This window comes from Ruditapes philippinarum, unplaced genomic scaffold (genome assembly GCF_026571515.1).
Source record: "Ruditapes philippinarum isolate M1 unplaced genomic scaffold, ASM2657151v2 ctg8601_1_1_1_1, whole genome shotgun sequence".
In the NCBI taxonomy this organism is placed as follows: domain Eukaryota; kingdom Metazoa; phylum Mollusca; class Bivalvia; order Venerida; family Veneridae; genus Ruditapes; species Ruditapes philippinarum.
In genome coordinates this window covers 4,990-26,326 of record NW_026863601.1, presented here as the reverse complement: position 1 = coordinate 26,326, position 21,337 = coordinate 4,990, and the positions used below count along the sequence as shown (strand labels likewise).

The 21,337-nt window shown below is 32.8% G+C and overlaps 1 protein-coding gene across 1 annotated transcript in view; it reads left to right on the top strand.

The window, feature by feature from the left end:
- The window catches only part of LOC132722642 (very low-density lipoprotein receptor-like), a 34,893-nt gene extending 13,855 nt beyond the window's left edge, over positions 1 to 21,038 (top strand). Inside the window, exons 6-10 of the mRNA XM_060707163.1 lie at positions 2,924 to 3,031; positions 8,409 to 8,516; positions 14,930 to 15,046; positions 16,536 to 16,649; positions 20,885 to 21,038. Coding sequence (XP_060563146.1) covers positions 2,924 to 3,031; positions 8,409 to 8,516; positions 14,930 to 15,046; positions 16,536 to 16,649; positions 20,885 to 21,021 — 584 coding nt within the window. The 3' untranslated portion in view covers positions 21,022 to 21,038. The remainder of the gene's footprint in view (positions 1 to 2,923; positions 3,032 to 8,408; positions 8,517 to 14,929; positions 15,047 to 16,535; positions 16,650 to 20,884) is intronic.
- Positions 21,039 to 21,337: the final 299 nt, after the last annotated feature.

The window sequence follows — 21,337 nt, the reverse complement described above, 5'->3', positions numbered from 1 at the left end:
CCTTTCCCGATTTGGTCTTTAATTTTGGGGGAGGGAATTTTACTGTACTTTAAAAACATGATTTATGCTAGATTTTCTTATATTCTTTTTTTTGTTAAAAATGACACATGGTCAACAAGGGAAATAATAAACCAGCGAATCATTTATTGTCAAACTTATTGAATGTTAATTTATTTTTCCCACAACTTTTCTAGCTTATTGGGTGCTTATTGAGAATTTCACTGTTGGACTTGGTAGTTGGGTATACCAGAATCACAAGTCTGTGACCAAGTGAGTCAATGTGAGGACTCTTCTGATGAGTTTAATTGTGGTCAGTATATTTCCAACTAATCTTTACTATCATTAAATCTCCAACTGTATCTGTTGTTTTCCAATTCTAGTGTTTGCCTAGTTTTTAGTCAGTATATCTCAAGCTATATCTATTGTTAATCTAGTTTGTAGTCAGTGTATATATTGTTTGCCTTGTTAGTAGTCAGTATATCTCAAACTGTATCTATTGTTTGCCTAGTTTGTAGTCAGTATATCTCAAACTTTATCTATTGTTTTCCTAGTTTGTAGTCAGTATATCTCAAGCTGTATCTATTGTTTGCCTAGTTTGTAGTCAGTATATCTCAAGCTGTATCTATTGTTTGCCTAGTTTGTAGTCAGTATATCTCAAGCTGTATCTATTGTTTGCCTAGTTTGTAGTCAGTATATCTCAAACTATATCTATTGTTTGCCTAGTTTGTAGTCAGTATATCTCAAACTATATCTATTGTTTGCCTAGTTTGTAGTCAGTATATCTCAAACTATATCTATTGTTTGCCTAGATTGTAGTCAGTATATCTCAAGCTATATCTGTTGTTTGCCTATTTTTTAGTCCGTATATCTCAAGCTGTATCTATTGTTTGCCTAGGTTGTAGTCAGTATATCTTAAGCTATATCCATTTTTTGCCTAGTTTGTAGTCAGTATATCTCAAGCTGTATCTGTTGTTTGCCTATTTTGTAGTCTGGATATATATTTAGCTATATCTATTGTTTGCCTAGTTTGTAGTCAGTATATCCCAAGCTGTATCTATTGTTTGCCTAGTTTTTAGTCAGTTTATCTCAAGCTATATCTATTGCTTGCCTAGTTTGTAGTCAGTATATCTCAAGCTGTATCTATTGTTTGCCTAGTTTGTAGTCAGTATATCTCAAGCTGTATCTTTTGTTTGCCTAGTTTGTAGTCAGTTTATCTCAAGCTTTATCTATTGTTTGCCTAGTTTGTAGTCAGGATATCTCAAGCTGTATCTATTGTTTGCATAGTTTGTAGTCAGTATATATCAAACAGTATCTATTGTTTGCATAGTTTGTAGTCAGTTTATATCAAGCTGTATCTATTGTTTGCCTAATTTGTAGTCAGTATATCTCAAACTGTATCTATTGTTTGCCTAGTTTGTAGTCAGTATATATCAAGCTGTATCTGTTGATTGCCTAGTTTGTAGTCAGTATATCTCAAGCTGTATCTATTGTTTGTCTAGTTTGTAGTCAGTATATATCAAGCTGTATCTGTTGTTTGTCTAGTTTGTAGTCAGTATATCTCAAGCTGTATCTGTTGTTTGTCTAGTTTGTAGTCAGTTTATATCAAGCTGTATCTGTTGTTTGCCTAGTTTGTAGTCAGTATATATCAAGCTGTATCTGTTGTTTGTCTAGTTTGTAGTCAGTATATCTCAAGCTGTATCTGTTGTTTGTCTAGTTTGTAGTCAGTATATATCAAGCTGTATCTGTTGTTTGCCTAGTTTGTAGTCAGTATATATCAAGCTGTATCTGTTGTTTGTCTAGTTTGTAGTCAGTATATCTCAAGCTTTATCTATTGTTTTTAGTCAGTTTATCTCAAACTGTATCTATTGTATGCCTAGTTTGTAGTCAGTATATCTTAAACTGTATCTATTGTTTACCTAGTTTGTAGTCAGTATATCTAAAGCTGTATCTATTGTTTGCTTAGTTTGTAGTCAGTATATCTCAAGCTGTATTTATTGTTTGCCTAGTTTGTAGTCAGTATATCTCAAACTGTATCTATTGTTTACCTAGTTTGTAGTCAGTATATTTCAAGCTGTATCTGTTGTTTGCCTAGTTTGTAGTCAGAATTTATCCAGTTTGAGGTTTAGTGAAGTTCAAGATACTTTAATCTGTTGCTTGTTTTTGGTTTCCTTTGGATTTTTACTATAACAGATTATGCTATGTGATGATGCACTTATTCAAATTTAGCCTAGTAAAATCAACTTAGCCAAATACAATTCCAGATCAATATATACAATACAGGTATTTACCTCTCAGTAAACAACCAAGATTTTTTCCTCTCAAAAAATGTCTCTTTGCAAAGGTATAACTAAATTTTAATGGGCACCCTGCAACTGTGCTATTTCAATAAAGTGTTAAATGACTCAAACTTATGCTAATTTTAATCGACTTTTGACTGCTTAGCTTAATAGACAGAGCATCAGATCATTAATCTAGGAGTTTAATCCTCGAGCAAGGGGTAATTTCTCTGTGACAATTGGTCTTGAATATAGAGATATTTGTCTCTCATGACTCACTCAGAAATCATGTAGGATGTGAAGAAATTGGTAATTACTGGTTTGTTATCCAGGAATTCTGGTTAGGTGGGTTCACTGACGAAAATATAACCAAAACATGTTTAAATCAGTATTAAAATCCAGAAAAATATACAATAAAGACATTATAGCATAGTATATTTATTATTTTTTTGAACTGACTTACCTTGAAAAATTGTAATTTTTTTACCTATTTTTCAATAAATTGACAAGGATGAATATATCAGCCATACTTCAAATACAAAAGTCATTATATTGTGTTTGGCTTTATTTGACTTTTTCTTCCTTCTATTATATTTAGCTTGAAAATATAGATATAAGTGAATATGAAGAAAATATGTTTATTTCAGGTTGCTATGATGACTTCCAATGTGGTAACGGAACATGTATTGAAATGTCTATGGTCTGTGACGTTACTGTAGATTGTATTGAAGATGAAGATGATGAATCAAACTGTAGTATGTATCAACATGTAGTTAAAAAATATTCCATCTGTTCATAAAAAATGCAAGAAATTATTCCACCTTTTCTCAAAAAAATGCATTCATATTTGGCAATTAATACTATATTGTATTTGTGGAAATAATGACTATGTTTTATACAAAATAATGAATTTGCTTGCTGTACTTTATGTTGTAAACCAATTTTATTACACTTAACTTATACCTGTTTAGCTCAGTAATATGCCATTATATTACATTGCATAGCTTGTTTTCAATATAAAATAGGAGCTTAAGAAATATGTATTTTTGACCAATATAGAACCATGCCAGCCTGCACGTTCTATCAATCTGACCAAGCTCTTCTGTACTGTTGGCTTACTAAATTGAAATTTCCATCTGGGTATCTTAAAATTTAAAAAATTAAACGAGACTTACCTTGGTTAAGTCGATGTTTGATTTGAATTCTTTGAAGTAAAGAATTGAGTGAGGCTTAAATGAGATGTGTTGCGCATGCGCGGAAGCAGTTTTTAAATGAATTTTTTCTCATTATTAACTCCATAGAAACTTCAAATATTTGAAATTATTCTTAATACAGCAATATTGCTGTACCTCATTTTGTAGGGTGGGTGGGAGGCATTTAAGCCTCACTCAATTCTTTACTTCAAAGAATTCAAATCAAACATCGACTTAACCAAGGTAAGTCTCGTTTAATTTTTTAAATTCTTTTTCGTGAAAGAATTTCGTTCGGTTAAATGAGATTTTAAAGCAATAATGTGAAAAAATTTTACTCACAAATCAGGCGAGTACACCCTCTTGAAATCTGTCAGAATTGCCTTCAACAGGACGGTCATAAAACTTGGCAAATGTCTTGACATTCGACCACCCTGCTTTGGCTAGTATGTCACTAATTGGTACTGAATTAATCTTTGCTTTAGAACTAGCAGCTGATCTAATACTATGAGAACCATATTTCTTTATATCGATTCCAGAACGTTAACATGATTTGTTTTCAACCACTAGAGATCGTGTCTCACTTACATGTTTAATAAGGTTTTACATAACTTTATTCACAAATCTTTGATCCTTTTCATCTACATTAACCGCAAGGGTCTTGTGCGCAACAAGTATTCTTTTAACACCGTATATATACATAACCTCCTATCTGGAGGGTAAGCTTTTGAAAAACTAACAAATGAACTTGTTAAAATTAGGTCGATTCTGTTTCAAAGAATCAAACTAACTTAAAAACAAACTCAGAATTTTAACTTTTTAAACTGAACACCACTAATCAAATGCAAAAAGTCTGGACGCGTGCTGCCTGAGTTAAGGCCATAAGCATTGTAAGTTTCAATGTTAAATCTTTCAGTGTAAGTTGTTTTAAACCGGTGATAATTTACGAAGATACAATAAAACCGCATTTACATCCCATGTGCTGACATAACGAGGTTTTGGTGGTCTTAATGCAAAAATTCCTTTCATATAACGAATCACTAGTGGATGAGCACCCAATTTTAAAAATTGTTGAAATTTAAACCCAACGATGATAAAGCACTACGGCTGTATTTAGACTGTCATAACTTAATCCATTTTCAAATTGTTGTGTTAAAAACTCAATTACTTCTTCCACAGTTGGAGAAATTTGATTGATTTTCCTTTCACTGCAGAAACAAAACCATCTTTTGATGAATACACTGTACTGCTTCTTGGTGCCACATTTCCAAGATGACATGAGAATATCGGTAGACATTTCTGAAAGTCCTCGTTCTCGAAACTGTTGCCTGACACTTTGCATGCAATCAGTTGAAGTTTTTTCGTAAGTGGATGTTCTTTGTTTGTATGAGGAAGAGTCAGCAGTGCTTTCCTTTTGCAAATTATCACTGGGTAATCGACAATTAATTCCAATAGACGTGTGAACCATGGCTGTGTGGGCCATAGTGGAGCAATAACAATGCCTTGGCCTTTTCCTGCCTTATTTTCTGCAAGCACCGTCCCATCAAACTAAAAGGTGGGAAAAAATATATATTATTAAATGTGTTCCAATTTAAAGTAAATGCATTTATAAAAGTGCTATCTGGATCAGGTTTCCAAGAACAATAAACTGGTAATTGTGCATTCAAACGTGAAGCAAACATATCAATATCAGGTTCCCCCATTTAATACAAATATTTTGAAATATGTTTTTATCTAATTTCCATTCAAGATGATCCTTAAAGCATCTTGAAGCTGAATCAGCTTCCACATTATCAGAACCTGCTATGTATGTACATGTTAACCATATATTATTATGTATACACCAAGTCCATATATCAACACTTATGCTATTACAAATTTGGGATTTAATACCACCCATGTTATTTATATAATTTACTGCAGTAGTATTATCAGAAAATATTTTAACATGTTTATCATGCAATTTTTCTCTAAAAAGCCTTTAGAGCATGGTATATAGCTAATAATTCCAATGCATTTATATGATAATTTGTTTCTGTATTATTCCAACGACCCCCTATTTTTACATTCTTCTAATTTTGCTCCCCATCCGAGTCTCGAGGCATCCGTGTACATTTCAGCCTCAATAGGTTTTTTAAAAATATGTCTCACTTGAAATGTAAGATTTTTTATCCACCATTGCATTTCTTTTTTCATGTCATTTGTTATTACCATAAAACTGTCATAATTACCCTTACTTTTTTGAAGAGCATAAATTTTGTTCATTTCTAATTGTCTATAATGTAATTTTCCATATTCAACAGCTGAAAAACTAGCCACAATTAAACCTATAATTTTTGCCACTTCTCTAACAGTTGCTGTTTGCTTTTTTAAAAGACTTTTGCAGCTTGAAATAATAGACTCTTGTCTTTCCAATGGTAAATGTACAATCATTTTTTCCGAATCAATTATGTTCCCTAAATACTGAATTTTCTTTGTTGGAATAAATACTGATTTTTCTTCATTGATCATGAAGCCTATGTTTTTCATAAGATTAGTTGTGGCTAGAACATTTTGTGTACATTCATGTTTTGAATCACCACAAAGAAGACTATCATCTATAAACCCACAATTAACATATCCCATACTTCGTAACTTTGCATAAACAGGCTTTAGCAACTTAGTAAAATAATCTTGGACCTTCACTCACTCCATTTGCCAAACATGTGAACTGAAAAATCTTATTTTCCCATGTAAATCTAAAATATTTTTTGCTGTTCTTTCAGCTATCTTAATGGAATAATATGCATGGCGCAAATCAACTGAAGCCATATATGTATCTTTAGAAATTAGTGTTAGAGAATTTTCAAAAGTTTCCATCTTGAAATGTTTGTATGGGATAAAATTATTCAAACGTTTTAAGTTCAATACCATTCTGTATTCACCATTTCTTTTTTGGTCTTAAAAATATAGGTGATAAAATTTGATTTTGACATTCTTCTACTTCAACAATAACTTGTAATTTAAGCAATTTTTGAATTTCATTTTGAATAACCATTTTTTCTTTTTTATTAAAATTGTATTGAATGCATGCATTATTTAAATTTTTAAGCTCATCTTCTTCAAGATTTATGTGACAATGTTCAACAATATCTAAAATATAGCTATCACTAGTCAATTTTCGCCATTCATCAATAAAATTTGCTAATCTTCCTGCAATAAAAGTTGTACCTACCTCGTTTACTGTCTGTAAGGGCGAGACCCCGCCTTAGGAAGTTTTTTGAGGCAGATACTGGTTCACCATATGACTGAACTTGACCACGACCTCTCATCATTCCTCTACCAAAACCACTACGACCTCTGTTAAATCTATTTGGTCGCCTTCGGCCTATAAATGTTCCTCTCTGATATCTGTTCTGGAACATGCGATTGCTTATTTTCGAACAATCTTCAATTTCTTTCGCTGATCTAGAAACATCATCCCCGAACAAATACTTTGTAAAGGGTCTATTATGATTACATAAATGACTATATTCTTTATTTAGTTCCGGCCTTAGGAAATCTTTTTTCGAGTGAAGTTAATTTGCTTGTTTGCTTGCCCAAGCAAAGCTAAAACATCATTACACTCATCGATCAACCCACTGAACACATCACTCTCAACCTTTGTCTCTAATTTTGCCATTTTATTTACAACTTTTGTCAGTTTAGTGGCCGATTTAACTACAGATGCCTCAATGTTCTGCATTTTCTTATCATTAGATCTCGCAACGGGACTTAATGAGTCCCATATTAATGGATTTGTTTGAACCACTACAAGACTCTCACAATTTCCTGGTCTTGGCGTTATTTCATCCTTAACGATCTCATTATATTTGGTTTCGTCAATGCCATTTCGAAAAAGTTCATTAACATTACTTGCTAATACAGAATCAATGTTCTGGTCACAAATTTCTGCTGCTTTGAATCGTTTAGACATTTCATTAAATCTATTATTGTTAATGTTATCATCATTTTCTGCCTTTCTTTTACAAGCTTCATTCCTACCAGGCTCATCATTTACATCTTCACACATATCATTTACATCAGGATATGATTGATCCTCTTGTCCACATAAAGCATCATAGTTACTATTTTCACATTCATCATAATAACCTTCCTCACCATCATACTCTAAATACGACATCCTGGAGGCAAATTCTTTTAATTGCTTACTCTGCTCATTAATTTGCTTTTCTTGAGCACCCATTCTTTCTGATTGTTTATTTATTGAGCCTTTGTAAAGCAGATATAGCGTTCAATAAAACATTTTCCGATTCAGTCAATGCACTTTCTTTTGAAGAACACGTGCTTTTTTCTTTTGAACTCTTTTTTGTAATTTGTTTTCCAAGAACCGGTTGTTTACCTTTTCTGTCTTTAACCGTTAAATCAACGGATTCATTGTCCTTTTTATCATCGCCCGAACAACGTTCGGTGGTTTTTGTTGACATTTTAATTAAAGTTCACAAAACTATCGACGATAGTTAGCTACAAATATTTTTTAACTGACTCCGGTCCGGACACCACGTGCCCGATTCGATTTTATTACACGTTTATTCCACGAATAAACAACAATGCTATATAAATACGCACCAAAAAATAAAATATAATATTTATCTTGCTAATACACGCAAATTAAATTTAATATACACAGATAAACTTTGATCTACGATCAAAATAAAGTGTTCGAATTTTCAACAACGTTGAAACACTCCGCCATTTTGCAACACTGGTTCCGCGCATGCGCAACACATCTCATTTAACCGAACGAAATTCTTTCACGAAAAAGAATTAATAATTGACAGGTTCTGAAAAAGAAGCAAGATGTTTAAGAGTCCATATTAGAGATTAAGTAGGTTACAGATTACTAAAGATTCAATATTTTATATATTGTTACTACTCAATTTACAAGTATATCTTGTTACAGCGTGTATGCCATACCAGCTCCAATGTGATGATGGTTCCTGTGTAAATGATACATATAGATGTGATCATATTGAGGACTGTACATCAGGTGAAGATGAAGCAGACTGCAGTAAGTCTATACAATATATTCACGACAGTTATAATGCAGTAAGTCTATACAATATATTCACTACAGTTATAATGCAGTAAGTCTATACAATATATTCACTACAGTTATAATGCAGTAAGTCTATACAATATATTCACTACAGTTATAATGCAGTAAGTCTATACAATATATTTACTACAGTTATAATGCAGTAAGTCTATACAATATATTCACTACAGTTATAATGCAGTAAGTATATACAATATATTCACTACAGTTATAATGCAGTAAGTCTATACAATATATTCACTACAGTTATAATGCAGTAAGTCTATACAATATATTCACTACAGTTATAATGCAGTAAGTCTATACAATATATTCACTACAGTTATAATGCAGTAAGTCTATACAATATATACACTACAGTTATCTTGCAGTAAGTCTATACAATATATTCACTACAGTTATAATGCAGTAAGTCTATACAATATATACACGACAGTTATAATGCAGTAAGTCTATACAATATATACACTACAGTTATAATGCAGTAAGTCTATACAATATATTCACGACAGTTATAATGCAGTAAGTATATACAATATATTTACTACAGTTATAATGCAGTAAGTCTATACAATATATTTACTACAGTTATAATGCAGTAAGTCTATACAATATATTCACATACAGTTATAATGCAGTAAGTCTATACAATATATTCACGACAGTTATAATGCAGTAAGTCTATACAATATATTCACTACAGTTATAATGCAGTTAGTCAATACAATATATTCACTAAAGTTATAATGCAGTAAGTCTATACAAATATTCACTACAGTTATAATGCAGTAAGTCTATACAATATATTCACTACAGTTATAATGCAGTAAGTCTATACAATATATTCACACAGTTATAATGCAGTAAGTATATACAATATATTCACAACAGTTATAATGCAGTAAGTCTATACAATATATTCACTACAGTTATAATGCAGTAAGTCTATACAATATATTCACAACAGTTATAATGCAGTAAGTATATACAATATATTCACAAACAGTTATAATGCAGTAAGTCTATACAATATATTCACTACAGTTATAATGCAGTAAGTATATACAATATATTCACAACAGTTATAATGCAGTAAGTCTATACAAATATTCACTACAGTTATAATGCAGTAAGTCTATACAATATATTCACAACAGTTATAATGCAGTAAGTATATACAATATATTCACAACAGTTATAATGCAGTAAGTCTATACAATATATTCACTACAGTTATAATGCAGTAAGTATATACAATATATTCACACAGTTATAATGCAGTAAGTCTATACAAAATATTCACTACAGTTATAATGCAGTAAGTCTATACAATATATTCACTACAGTTATAATGCAGTAAGTCTATACAATATATTCACTACAGTTATAATGCAGTAAGTCTATACAATATATTCACTACAGTTATAATGCAGTAAGTCTATACAATATATTCACACAGTTATAATGCAGTAAGTCTATACAATATATTCACAACAGTTATAATGCAGTAAGTATATACAATATATTCACAACAGTTATAATGCAGTAAGTCTATACAATATCTTCACTACAGTTATAATACAGTAAGTCTATACAATATATTCACTACAGTTATAATGCAGTAAGTCTATACAATATATTTACTACAGTTATAATGCAGTAAGTCTATAAATATATTCACTACAGTTATAATGCAGTAAGTCTATACAATATATTCACTACAGTTATAATGCAGTAAGTCTATACAATATATTCACTACAGTTATAATGCAGTAAGTATATACAATATATTCACTACAGTTATAATGCAGTAAGTCTATACAATATATTCACTACAGTTATAATGCAGTAAGTCTATACAATATATTCACTACAGTTATAATGCAGTAAGTCTATACAATATATTCACTACAGTTATAATGCAGTAAGTCTATACAATATATTCACTACAGTTATAATGCAGTAAGTCTATACAATATATTCACTACAGTTATAATGCAGTAAGTCTATACAATATATTCACTACAGTTATAATGCAGTAAGTCTATACAATATATTCACTACAGTTATAATGCAGTAAGTCTATACAATATATTTACTACAGTTATAATGCAGTAAGTCTATACAATATATTCACTACAGTTATAATGCAGTAAGTCTATACAATATATTCACTACAGTTATAATGCAGTAAGTCTATACAATATATTCACTACAGTTATAATGCAGTAAGTCTATACAATATATTCACTACAGTTATAATGCAGTAAGTCTATACAATATATTTACTACAGTTATAATGCAGTAAGTCTATACAATATATTCACTACAGTTATAATGCAGTAAGTCTATACAATATATTCACTACAGTTATAATGCAGTTAGTCTATACAATATATTTTCTACTGTTATAATGCAGTAAGTTTATACAATATATTTTCTACTGTTATAATGCAGTAAGTTTATACAATATATTCATTACAGTAATAATGCAGTAAGTCTATACAATATATTCACTACAGTTATAATGCAGTAAGTCTATACAATATATTCACTACAGTTATAATGCAGTAAGTCTATACAATATATTTACTACAGTTATAATGCAGTAAGTCTATACAATATATTCACTACAGTTATCTTGCAGTAAAGCTATACAATATATTCACTACAGTTATAATTCAGTAAGTCTGTACAATATATTTACTACAGTTATAATGCAGTAAGTCTATACAATATATTCACTACAGTTATAATGCAGTAAGTCTATACAATATATTCACTACAGTTATAAAGCAGTAAGTCTATACAATATTTTCACTACAGTTATAATGCAGTAAGTCTATAAATATATTCACTACAGTTATAATGCAGTAAGTCTATACAATATATTTTCTACTGTTATAATGCAGTAAGTTTATACAATATATTCATTACAGTAATAATGCAGTAAGTCTATACAATATATTCACTACATTTATAATGCAGTTAGTCTATACAATATATTTACTACAGTTATAATGCAATAAGTTTATACAATATATTCACTACAGTTATAATGCAGTAAGTCTATACAATATATTCAGTACAGTTATAATGCAATAAGTCTATACATTATATTCACTACAGTTATAATAATGGTAGTTGTCTGTTCTCTTGTATTATTGGCTGCACATTTGTAAATAATGGAAGTTGTCTGTTCTCTTGTACAATTGGCAGCACATTTGTAAATAATGGAAGTTGTCTGTTGTTTTTTTTGTATTATTAACAGCACATTGGTGACATTATGACAGTTGTCTGTTATTTTATATAATTGGCAGCACATTGATGAAATTATGACAGTTGTCTGTTTTCTTGTATTATTGGCAGAACATTGGTGACATTTTGACAGTTGTCTGTTCACTTGTATTATTGGCAGAACATTGGTGAAATTATGACAGTTGTCTGTTCTCTTGTGTTATTGGCAGCACATTTGTGAATAATGGAAGTTGTCTGTTTTTTTTTGTATTATTGACAGCACATTGGTGACATTATGACAGTTGTCTGTTATTTTATATAATTGTTGGCTTCACATTGATGAAATTATGACCGTTGTCTGTTCTCTTGTATTACTGGCAGCACATTGGTGACATTTTGATAGGTGTATGTTCTCTTGTATAATTGGCTGCACAGTGGTGACATTATGACAGTTGTCTGTTCTCTTGTATTATTGGCAGCACAGTGGTGACATTATAACAGTTGTCTGTATTCTTGTATTATTGACAGCACATTGGTGAATTTATGACAGTTGTCTGTTCTCTTGTGTTATTGGCATCACATTGGTGACGTTATGACAGTTGTCTGTTCTCTTGTGTTATTGACAGCACATTGATGAAATTATGACAGTTGTCTGTTCTCTTGTATTATTGGCAGCACAGTGGTGACATTATAACAGTTGTCTGTATTCTTGTATTATTGACAGCACATTGGTGAAATTATGACAGTTGTCTGTTCTCTTGTGTTATTGGCAGCACATTTGTGAATTATGGAAGTTGTCTGTTGTTTTTTTATTATTGACAGCACATTGGTGACATTATGACAGTTGTCTGTTATTTTATATAATTGGCTTCACATTGATGAAATTATGACAGTTGTCTGTTCTCTTGTATTATTGGCAGCACTTTGGTGACATTTTGACAGTTGTCTGTTCTCTTGTATTATTGGCAGCACAGTGGTGACATTATGACAGTTGTCTGTTCCCTTGTATTATTGGCAGCACAGTGGTGACATTATAACAGTTGTCTGTATTCTTGTATAATTGGCAGCACATTGGTGACATTATGACAGTTGCCTGTTCTCTTGTATTATTGACAGCACATTGGTGGAATTATGACAGTTGTCTGTTCTCTTGTATTATTGGCAGCATATTGGTGACATTATGACTATTGTCTATTCTCTTATATTATTGGCAGAACATTGGTGACATTATGACTGTTGTCTGTTCTCTTATATAATTGGCAGCACATTGGTGACATTATGACAGTTGTCTGTTCTCTTGTTTTATTGGCAGCACATTGGTGACATTTTGACAGTTGTATGTTCTCTTGTATTATTGGCAGCACAGTGGTGACATAATGACAGCTATCTGTATTCTTGTTTTATTGGCAGCACATTGGTGACATTATGACAGTTGTCTGTTCTCTTGTATTATTGGCAGCACATTGGTGACATTATGACAGTTGTCTGTTCTCTTGTATTATTGGCAGCACAGTGGTGACATTATGACAGTTTTTTGTATTATTGGCAGCACAGTGGTGACATAATGACAGTTGTCTGTTCTCTTGTATTATTGGCAGCACAGTGGTGACATTATGACAGTTGTTTGTATTATTGGCAGCACAGTGGTGACATTATAACAGTTGTCTGTATTCTTGTATTATTGGCAGCACATTGGTGACATTATGACAGTTGTCAGTTTTCTTGTATTATTGGCAGCACATTGGTGACATTTTGACAGTTGTCTGTATTCTTGTATTATTGGCAGCATATTGGTGAAATTATGACTGTTGTCTATTCTCTTATTTTATTGGCAGAACATTGGTGACATTATGACTGTTGTCTGTTCTCTTATATAATTGGCAGCACATTGGTGAAATTATTACAGATGTCTGTTCTCTTGTATTATTGGCAGAACATTGGTGACATTATGACAGTTGTATGTTCTCTTGTATTATTGGCAGCACATTAGTGTCATGATGACAGTTGTCTGTTCTCCTGTATTATTGGCAGATCATTGGTGACATTATGACTGTTGTCTAATCTCTTATATTATTGGCAGAACATTAGTGAAATTATGACAGTTGTCTGTTCTCTAATATTATTTGCAGCACATTAGTGAAATTATGACAGTTGTCTTTTCTCTTGTATTATTAGCAGAGCATTAGTGAAATTATGACAGTTGTCTGTTCTCTTGTATTTTTGGCAGAACATTGGTGACATTATGACAGTTCTTTCACTTGTATTATTGGCAGAACATTGGTGACATTATGACAGTTGCCTGTTCTCTTGTATTATTGGTCGCACATTGGTGATATTATGACAGATGTCTGTTCTCTTGTATTATTGGCAGCACATTGGTGACATTATGACAGATGTCTGTTCTCTTGTATTATTGGCAGCACTTTGGTGACATTATGACTGTTGTCTGTTCTCTTGTATTATTGGCAGATCATTGGTGACATTTTAACTGTTGTCTGTTCTCTTGTATTATTGGCAGAACATTGGTGACATTATGACAGTTGTCTGTTCTCTTGTATTATTGGCAGAACATTGGTGACATTATGACAGTTGTCTGTTCTCTTGTATTATTGGCAGCACATTGGTGACATTATGACAGTTGTCTGTTCTCTTGTATTATTGGCAGCACATTGGTGACATTATGACAGTTGTCTGTTCTCTTGTATTATTGGCAGCACATTGGTGACATTATGACAGTTGTCTGTTCTCTTGTATTATTGGCAGCACATTGGTGACATTATGACAGTTGTCTGTTCTCTTGTATTATTGGCAGCACATTGGTGACATTATGACAGTTGTCTGTTCTCTTGTATTATTGGCAGTACATTGGTGACATTATGACAGTTGTCTGTTCTCTTCTATAATTGGAAAAACATTGATTGTTATTATGACTTATGACAGTTGCTCTCTTTATAAGTCCTATACTACAACCAGGTATTATTGATAGTAGAGTGGTTATACTCAGCAATTTTATAATTTATGTAATTTAACAGCAGGTCCTGTTATTATGACAGTAATATTTTAATCCATCCTTCAGCTATCTATCTGTATATGATTGTGTGATAAGCATGTTTTATTCTCATTTTCAGCATGTTTCACGGATTCATTTATTTGTGATGATGGGCAGTGTATTGAGCCATCTGCAGCGTGTGATGGTATCACAGATTGTTCCAATGGTGATGATGAAGAGGGCTGTGGGGGAAAGAGTAAGTATATAGATATTCTTATGTAAAATTACTGGTATGACAGCATCAGTACCAGTTTTGTCAAATAATTATCTACATGTATTAAAAATGATCTGGATATGTTTTTATGCTCCCCGAAAAATTTCAGGGGAACATATAGTTGGCGCCTTGTCCGTCTGTCCTTCCGTTGTCTTGTCCGGAGCATGACTTGAAAACCCTTGGAGATAATTTGTTTTAACTTCATACAGTGGTAGAGGGCATTGAGGGAGAGTGCAGTGTCAAAGAACCATAACTCTATTTTGCCCGGTTTTTGAATTATCTCCCCTTATAGAAAAACTTGTCCGGGACATAACTCTAAAACTATAAGAGATATCAAGATGAAACAATGAAGGTAGATAGATCTCATTGAGTAGAGGTGCAGTGCAAAAGAACCATAACTCTGTTAAGCCTCATTTTTGAATTATCTCCCCTTTTAGGAAAATCTTGTCCAGGACATAGCTGTAAAACTATAAGAGATATCAACATGAAACTTTGTAGGTAGATATATCTCAATGGGTAGATGTGCAGTGCACAAGAATCATAACTCTGCCTTGCCTAATTCTGGAGTTATTGCCCTTTCTTTATTTTTACTTTTTGAAGTTGTCCGGGACATAACTCGGAAACCATAAGAGATATCAACAAGAAACTTTGTAGGTTGATAGATCATATTGATTAAAAGTGCAGTGCAAAGAACAGTAACTCTGCCTTGCCTAATTTTGGAATTATTGCACTTTGAACTTTTTCATAGGGACATAACTCTGAAACTACAAGAGGCATCACCGGGCTCAAACCGGGCTCTTCTTATATAGATGTTAATTGCCTAAATAGGTGAAGCAGAACAAGTTTAGTGTTATTTATTGCTATTTAATCATTTTTGATGAATTTTGTTTAATGTTTTTATTGCAAGTCACAATTGCTAAGAATAGACTTAAAAATGATGTTCATAATGGCCCGGGTGTCTCTTAGTTGATATAATTTTATAATAGAAAGCACATTTAAGTCTTCATGTGTGAACTACACTGCCCCAAGTTTAAATACGTTACACATAATATTCCCCACTGGATTTCTATAAAATATACATAAATCATATCCCTACTGTCAAAAGTGTCACTTAGTTTACACAGATTTATATAGAAAACATGTCTCCAAAATCTCTGCCTCCTTCAGATCCCAGAGCATGTAGCATCACATTATGGTCCTCTACAATAGTAATATAAATCATTCCCCTGGGGGGTCAGAATTAGTCCAGTCCTGTCGTCATTTACATGTAGTTTATTTTTTTTTTATTTTATTTATTTATTTATCTTAGTTTTGTTTGGTTTGGTGTTGGGTGGATTTGGTGTATCTTCATTCGATTTAATGACAATACAAACATATATGTATGGTGCACAAAATAGTTGATTATAGCTAGAGTTTTTGAAGGAAATACATCTACAATAGATAATACTGATATTACTATATGATTTTATAGTTACTGTATGTAATGAGACTAGTGAGTTCCGCTGTGACAGCAAGGATGCTTGTGTTCCGTTGACATGGAGATGTGATGGTACTGCTGATTGTGTTGACGGTTCTGATGAATGTGGTAAGTTAACATACTGTCTCTTAAGACTGTTCATGCTTATTCTCTTCCCACACTGAAAATGTGGTAAGTTAACATATTGTCTCTCAAGATTGTCTCATGCTTATTCTCTTCCTACACTGACTATGTGGTAAGTTAACATATTGTCTCTTAAGACTGTCTCGTGCTTATTCTCTTCACACACTGACTATGTGGTAAGTTAACATATTGTCTCTTAAGACTGTCCCATGCTTATTCTCTTCCCACACTGACTATGTGGTAAGTTAACATATTGTCTCTCAAGACTGTCTCATGCTTATTCTCTTCCCACACTGACTATGTGGTAAGTTAACATACTGTCTCTTAAGACTGTCCCATGCTTATTCTCTTCCCACACTGACTATGTGGTAAGTTAACAAACTGTCTCTCAAGACTGTCTCATGCTTATTCTCTTCCCACACTGACTATGTGGTAAGTTAACATATTGTCTCTTAAGACTGGCTCGTGCTTATTCTCTTCCCACACTGACTATGTGGTAAGTTAACATATTGTCTCTTAAGACTGTCTCATGCTTATTCTCTACCCACACTGACTATGTGGTAAGTTAACATACTGTCTCTCAAGACTATCTCATGCTTATTCTCTTCCCACACTGACTATGTGGTAAGTTAACATATTGTCTCTAAAGATTGTCTCATGCTTATTCTCTTCCCACACTGAAAATGTGGTAAGTTAACATACTGTCTCTCAAGACTGTCTCATGCTTATTCTCTTCCCACACTGACTATGTGGTAAGTTAACATACTGTCTCTTAAGACTGTCTCATGCTTATTCTCTTCCCACACTGACTATGTGGTAAGTTAACATACTGTCTCTCAAGACTGTCTCATGCTTATTCTCTTCCCACACTGACTATGTGGTATGTTAACATACTGTCTCTCAAGACTGTCTCATGCTTATTCTCTTCCCACACTGACTATGTGGTAAGTTAACATTCTGTCTCTTAAGACTGTCTCATGCTTATTCTCTTCCCACACTGACTATGTGGTAAGTTAACATACTATCTCTTAAGACTGTCCCATGCTTATTCTCTTCCCACACTGACTATGTGGTAAGTTAACATACTGTCTCTCAAGACTGGCTCGTGCTTATTCTCTTTCCACACTGACTATGTGGTATGTTAACATACTGTCTCTCAAGACTGTCTCATGCTTATTCTCTTTCCAAACTGACTATCACACAATTTCTCTTTCTTTCTCCACTCATAATCTTACACACTTCTATCTCCCAACTCACTCTCACAACAAGCAAATTTGTTAAATTTATATCCCCCGCTGAGTACTGGTAATTACTTACACAACAAACTGGAGACATAAGGCTTTATTTACATAAATCTATCATGAAATGCAAATTCCCTTTTCGTATTGATGGTTTCCATAAACTTTTTGTTGACATCAATCCAGCAGTTGAAAAGAAATAGCAATATTGCTCTAAATGCATACTGCACAACTAATCAAGGGCTATTACTCTGTCTTGAAGGGTCTGACCGCAACAAGGCAATGATATGCGCATCTCCCCTTGATATTGATTGTTCCAATAAAGTTTTATTGAATTCAAGCGAAATGCGAGGAACGATTATTGCTCTATATAAATACTGCATAACTAATCAAGGGCCATAACTCTGTGATGAAGTGTCTAACAATCAAGGCAACAATATGCACATCTCCTCTTGATATTGATGGTTTCCATAAAGTTTTGTTGAAACCCAGACAGTAGTAGCAGAGAAATAGCGTGGACACAATTACTGCTCTATATGCATACTGCATAACTAATCAGAGGCCATAAATCTGTGTTGATTGGTCTGACTGGAACAAGGCAATGATATGCCCATCTCCTCTTGGTATTGTTGGTTCCCATAAAGTTTCGTTGAATTCCAGCCAGTAGTTGCAGAGAAGTAGCGTGGAAACGATTTTTGCTCTATATGCATACCGTATAACTAATCAAGGGCCATAACTATGTGTTGAATGGTCTGATTAAAACAAGGCAATGATATGCCCATCTCCTCTTGGTATTGTTGGTTCCCATAACGTTTCGTTGAATTCCAGCCAGTAGTTGCAAAGAAGTAGCGCGGAAACGATTATTGTTCTATATGCATACTGTAAAACTAATCAAGGGCCATTACTCTGAATTTAAAGGGTCTGACCAGAACAAAGTGATGATATGTGCATCTCCTCTTGATATTGCTGGTTCTCATAAAATTTCGTTGAATTCCAGCGTTGGTATCCATAACGTTTCGTTGAATTCCAGCCAAAAGTTGCAGAGAAATAGCACGGAAACGATTTTTGCTCTATATGCATACCGCATAACTAATCAAGGGCCATAACTCTGAGTTCAAGTGTCCGACCAGAACTAGCGCGGAAATGAAATTTTGTACAAAGGATGGACAGACAACAATATCCCCCTCCCAATCCATTGACAAGGGATAATGATTACATTTTCAATACTTAATCTCTCTAAATTAACTCTCTCCACACTTATCTCTTAACATTTATTTTCTCAATACTAATTCTCACAATACTTTAATTCTCAACTCCTACTTTCTCAATATTCACTCTCACCACACTTTTTCTACTGACTCACACAACTCCTTCAACACTTTCACCACTTACATCCTCAATATTAAGCCCTTCAGTCGTCACTCCTTACTCTCTACTTACTTTCTCTGTACTATTTCTCTCTCAACATTTACTAACACCACACTTTTTCAACACTTACTCACACAACACTTACTCTCTCAACACTTACACCCTCGATATTAAGCGTCTCAGCTGTCACTCATTTACTCTCTTATTTTCTGTGTACTTTTTCTCTTTCAACACTTAATCTCTCAACACTTACACTCTCAACACTTTTACTCTCTCAACACTTATTTACTCTCTCAACACTTATTTACCCCCCTCAACACTTACTTACTCCCTCAACACTTATTTATCCGCCTCAACACTTACACTTATTTACCCCCCTCAACACTTATTTACCCCCCTCAACACTTACACTTATTTACTCTCTAAACACTTATTTACCCCCCTCGACACTTATTTACTCTCTCAACACTTATTTATCCCCTCAACACTTGCACTTATTAACCCCCTCAACACTTATTTACTCCCTCAACACCTACTCTACCTACCCTCTCAACATTTATTCTCTCAAAATTTATCTATCCAAACTAATGTCTCAATGTTTACTCTCTCAACACTTACTCTCACAACATTTATTCTATCCAAAAATACTCTCCTAAAGACGATTTCGGGAGTTTTCATATAGACATATAGGCAAAATTAAAACTGTTCAATAGAATTTCTTTAAACTTTGCATGTTGTTAGAATATGATAACAGAATCATTTTAAGCGAAAAAAAAATGGGGTCACCGTTCTGATTTTTGAGTTATCTGCCCCTGAATCAGACTTTTCTACTTATTTGAGGTCATTTAAAGGGCAGATAACTTATACATACTTGTTTTTACTTCTGGATAATGTTTTTTCTTTTTATTGTTGAGTACAATACATAATAACATGCAATTACTTACATCGTTTCTGCATAAAAATTTCAATGAAAATAAAGGTACTTTAAATTCTTAAAAAATTAGGCCATTTTTTAAGAAAAAATGCACAGGTTAAAAGGGAATAAAAACTACTCACTCTAAATTTGTTCTTGAAATTTTGCATATCAACTTAAACGAAAGTAAGCTTCATGAAAATAAAAAAATGTATTGTTTCCATTCATTGTAAATTATCTGCCCTTGAATTTAACAAAAAAGTCCAATTCAAGGGCAGATAACTCAAAAACAAAAAGGGTGACCCCAATTTTTTTTTCGCTTAAAATGTTTCTGTTATCATATTCTAACAAAATGCCAAGTTTAAAGAAATTCTATTGAACAGTTTTAATTTTGCCAATATGTCTATATGAAAACTCCCGAAAATGCCCTTAACACTTTCTCAACACTTACCCATTCAACACTTATCTCACACAATATTTACACTCAACACTTATTTTGGAAACTTACTCTCTACACACCAACTTCACACTTTCAATCCTATAAACCTGTAATGTCAGTCATGAAGTGAAAGTCTTGTATATAGATGTTTAGAATAAAAGAATATTCTTTATATGTATTACGAAACTGATATCATTGAAATATTTGCAATATACTGTTTAAATTCTGAAATGATAATGATGTATGAAATATATTGTTTCAGGTTGTGTTGAATCAGAGTATCACTGTAGTGATGGAATGTGTATAGACATGACAAGAAAGTGTGATGGTGTACCAGACTGTGAATTTGAAGATGATGAGAAAGAATGCAATGACAGTAAGCTTAACTTGACCCTATAGGGGTTTTATATGCCCGTTAGAAAAATGGGTTGTATTATAGTTTCCCCCCCTGATAAAATATAGAGATTTTGTCTTTAGCATATCTCCTACACATATGGAGAGATTGTAATGAAACTTCATAGAAATGTTTACCACTATGAAAAGCAGTGTTATGCACATGAACCGGGACTCTAGGTCAAATGACAAGATCACACTTAGAGATTATTAAAAAACACTTGTCCGGAGTAAAACTTCAACACGCATAGAGGGATTTCATTATAACTTGGCACAAATGTTCACCATTTTAAAGCGGAGTGCGGCATGTAAAATTAGGTTT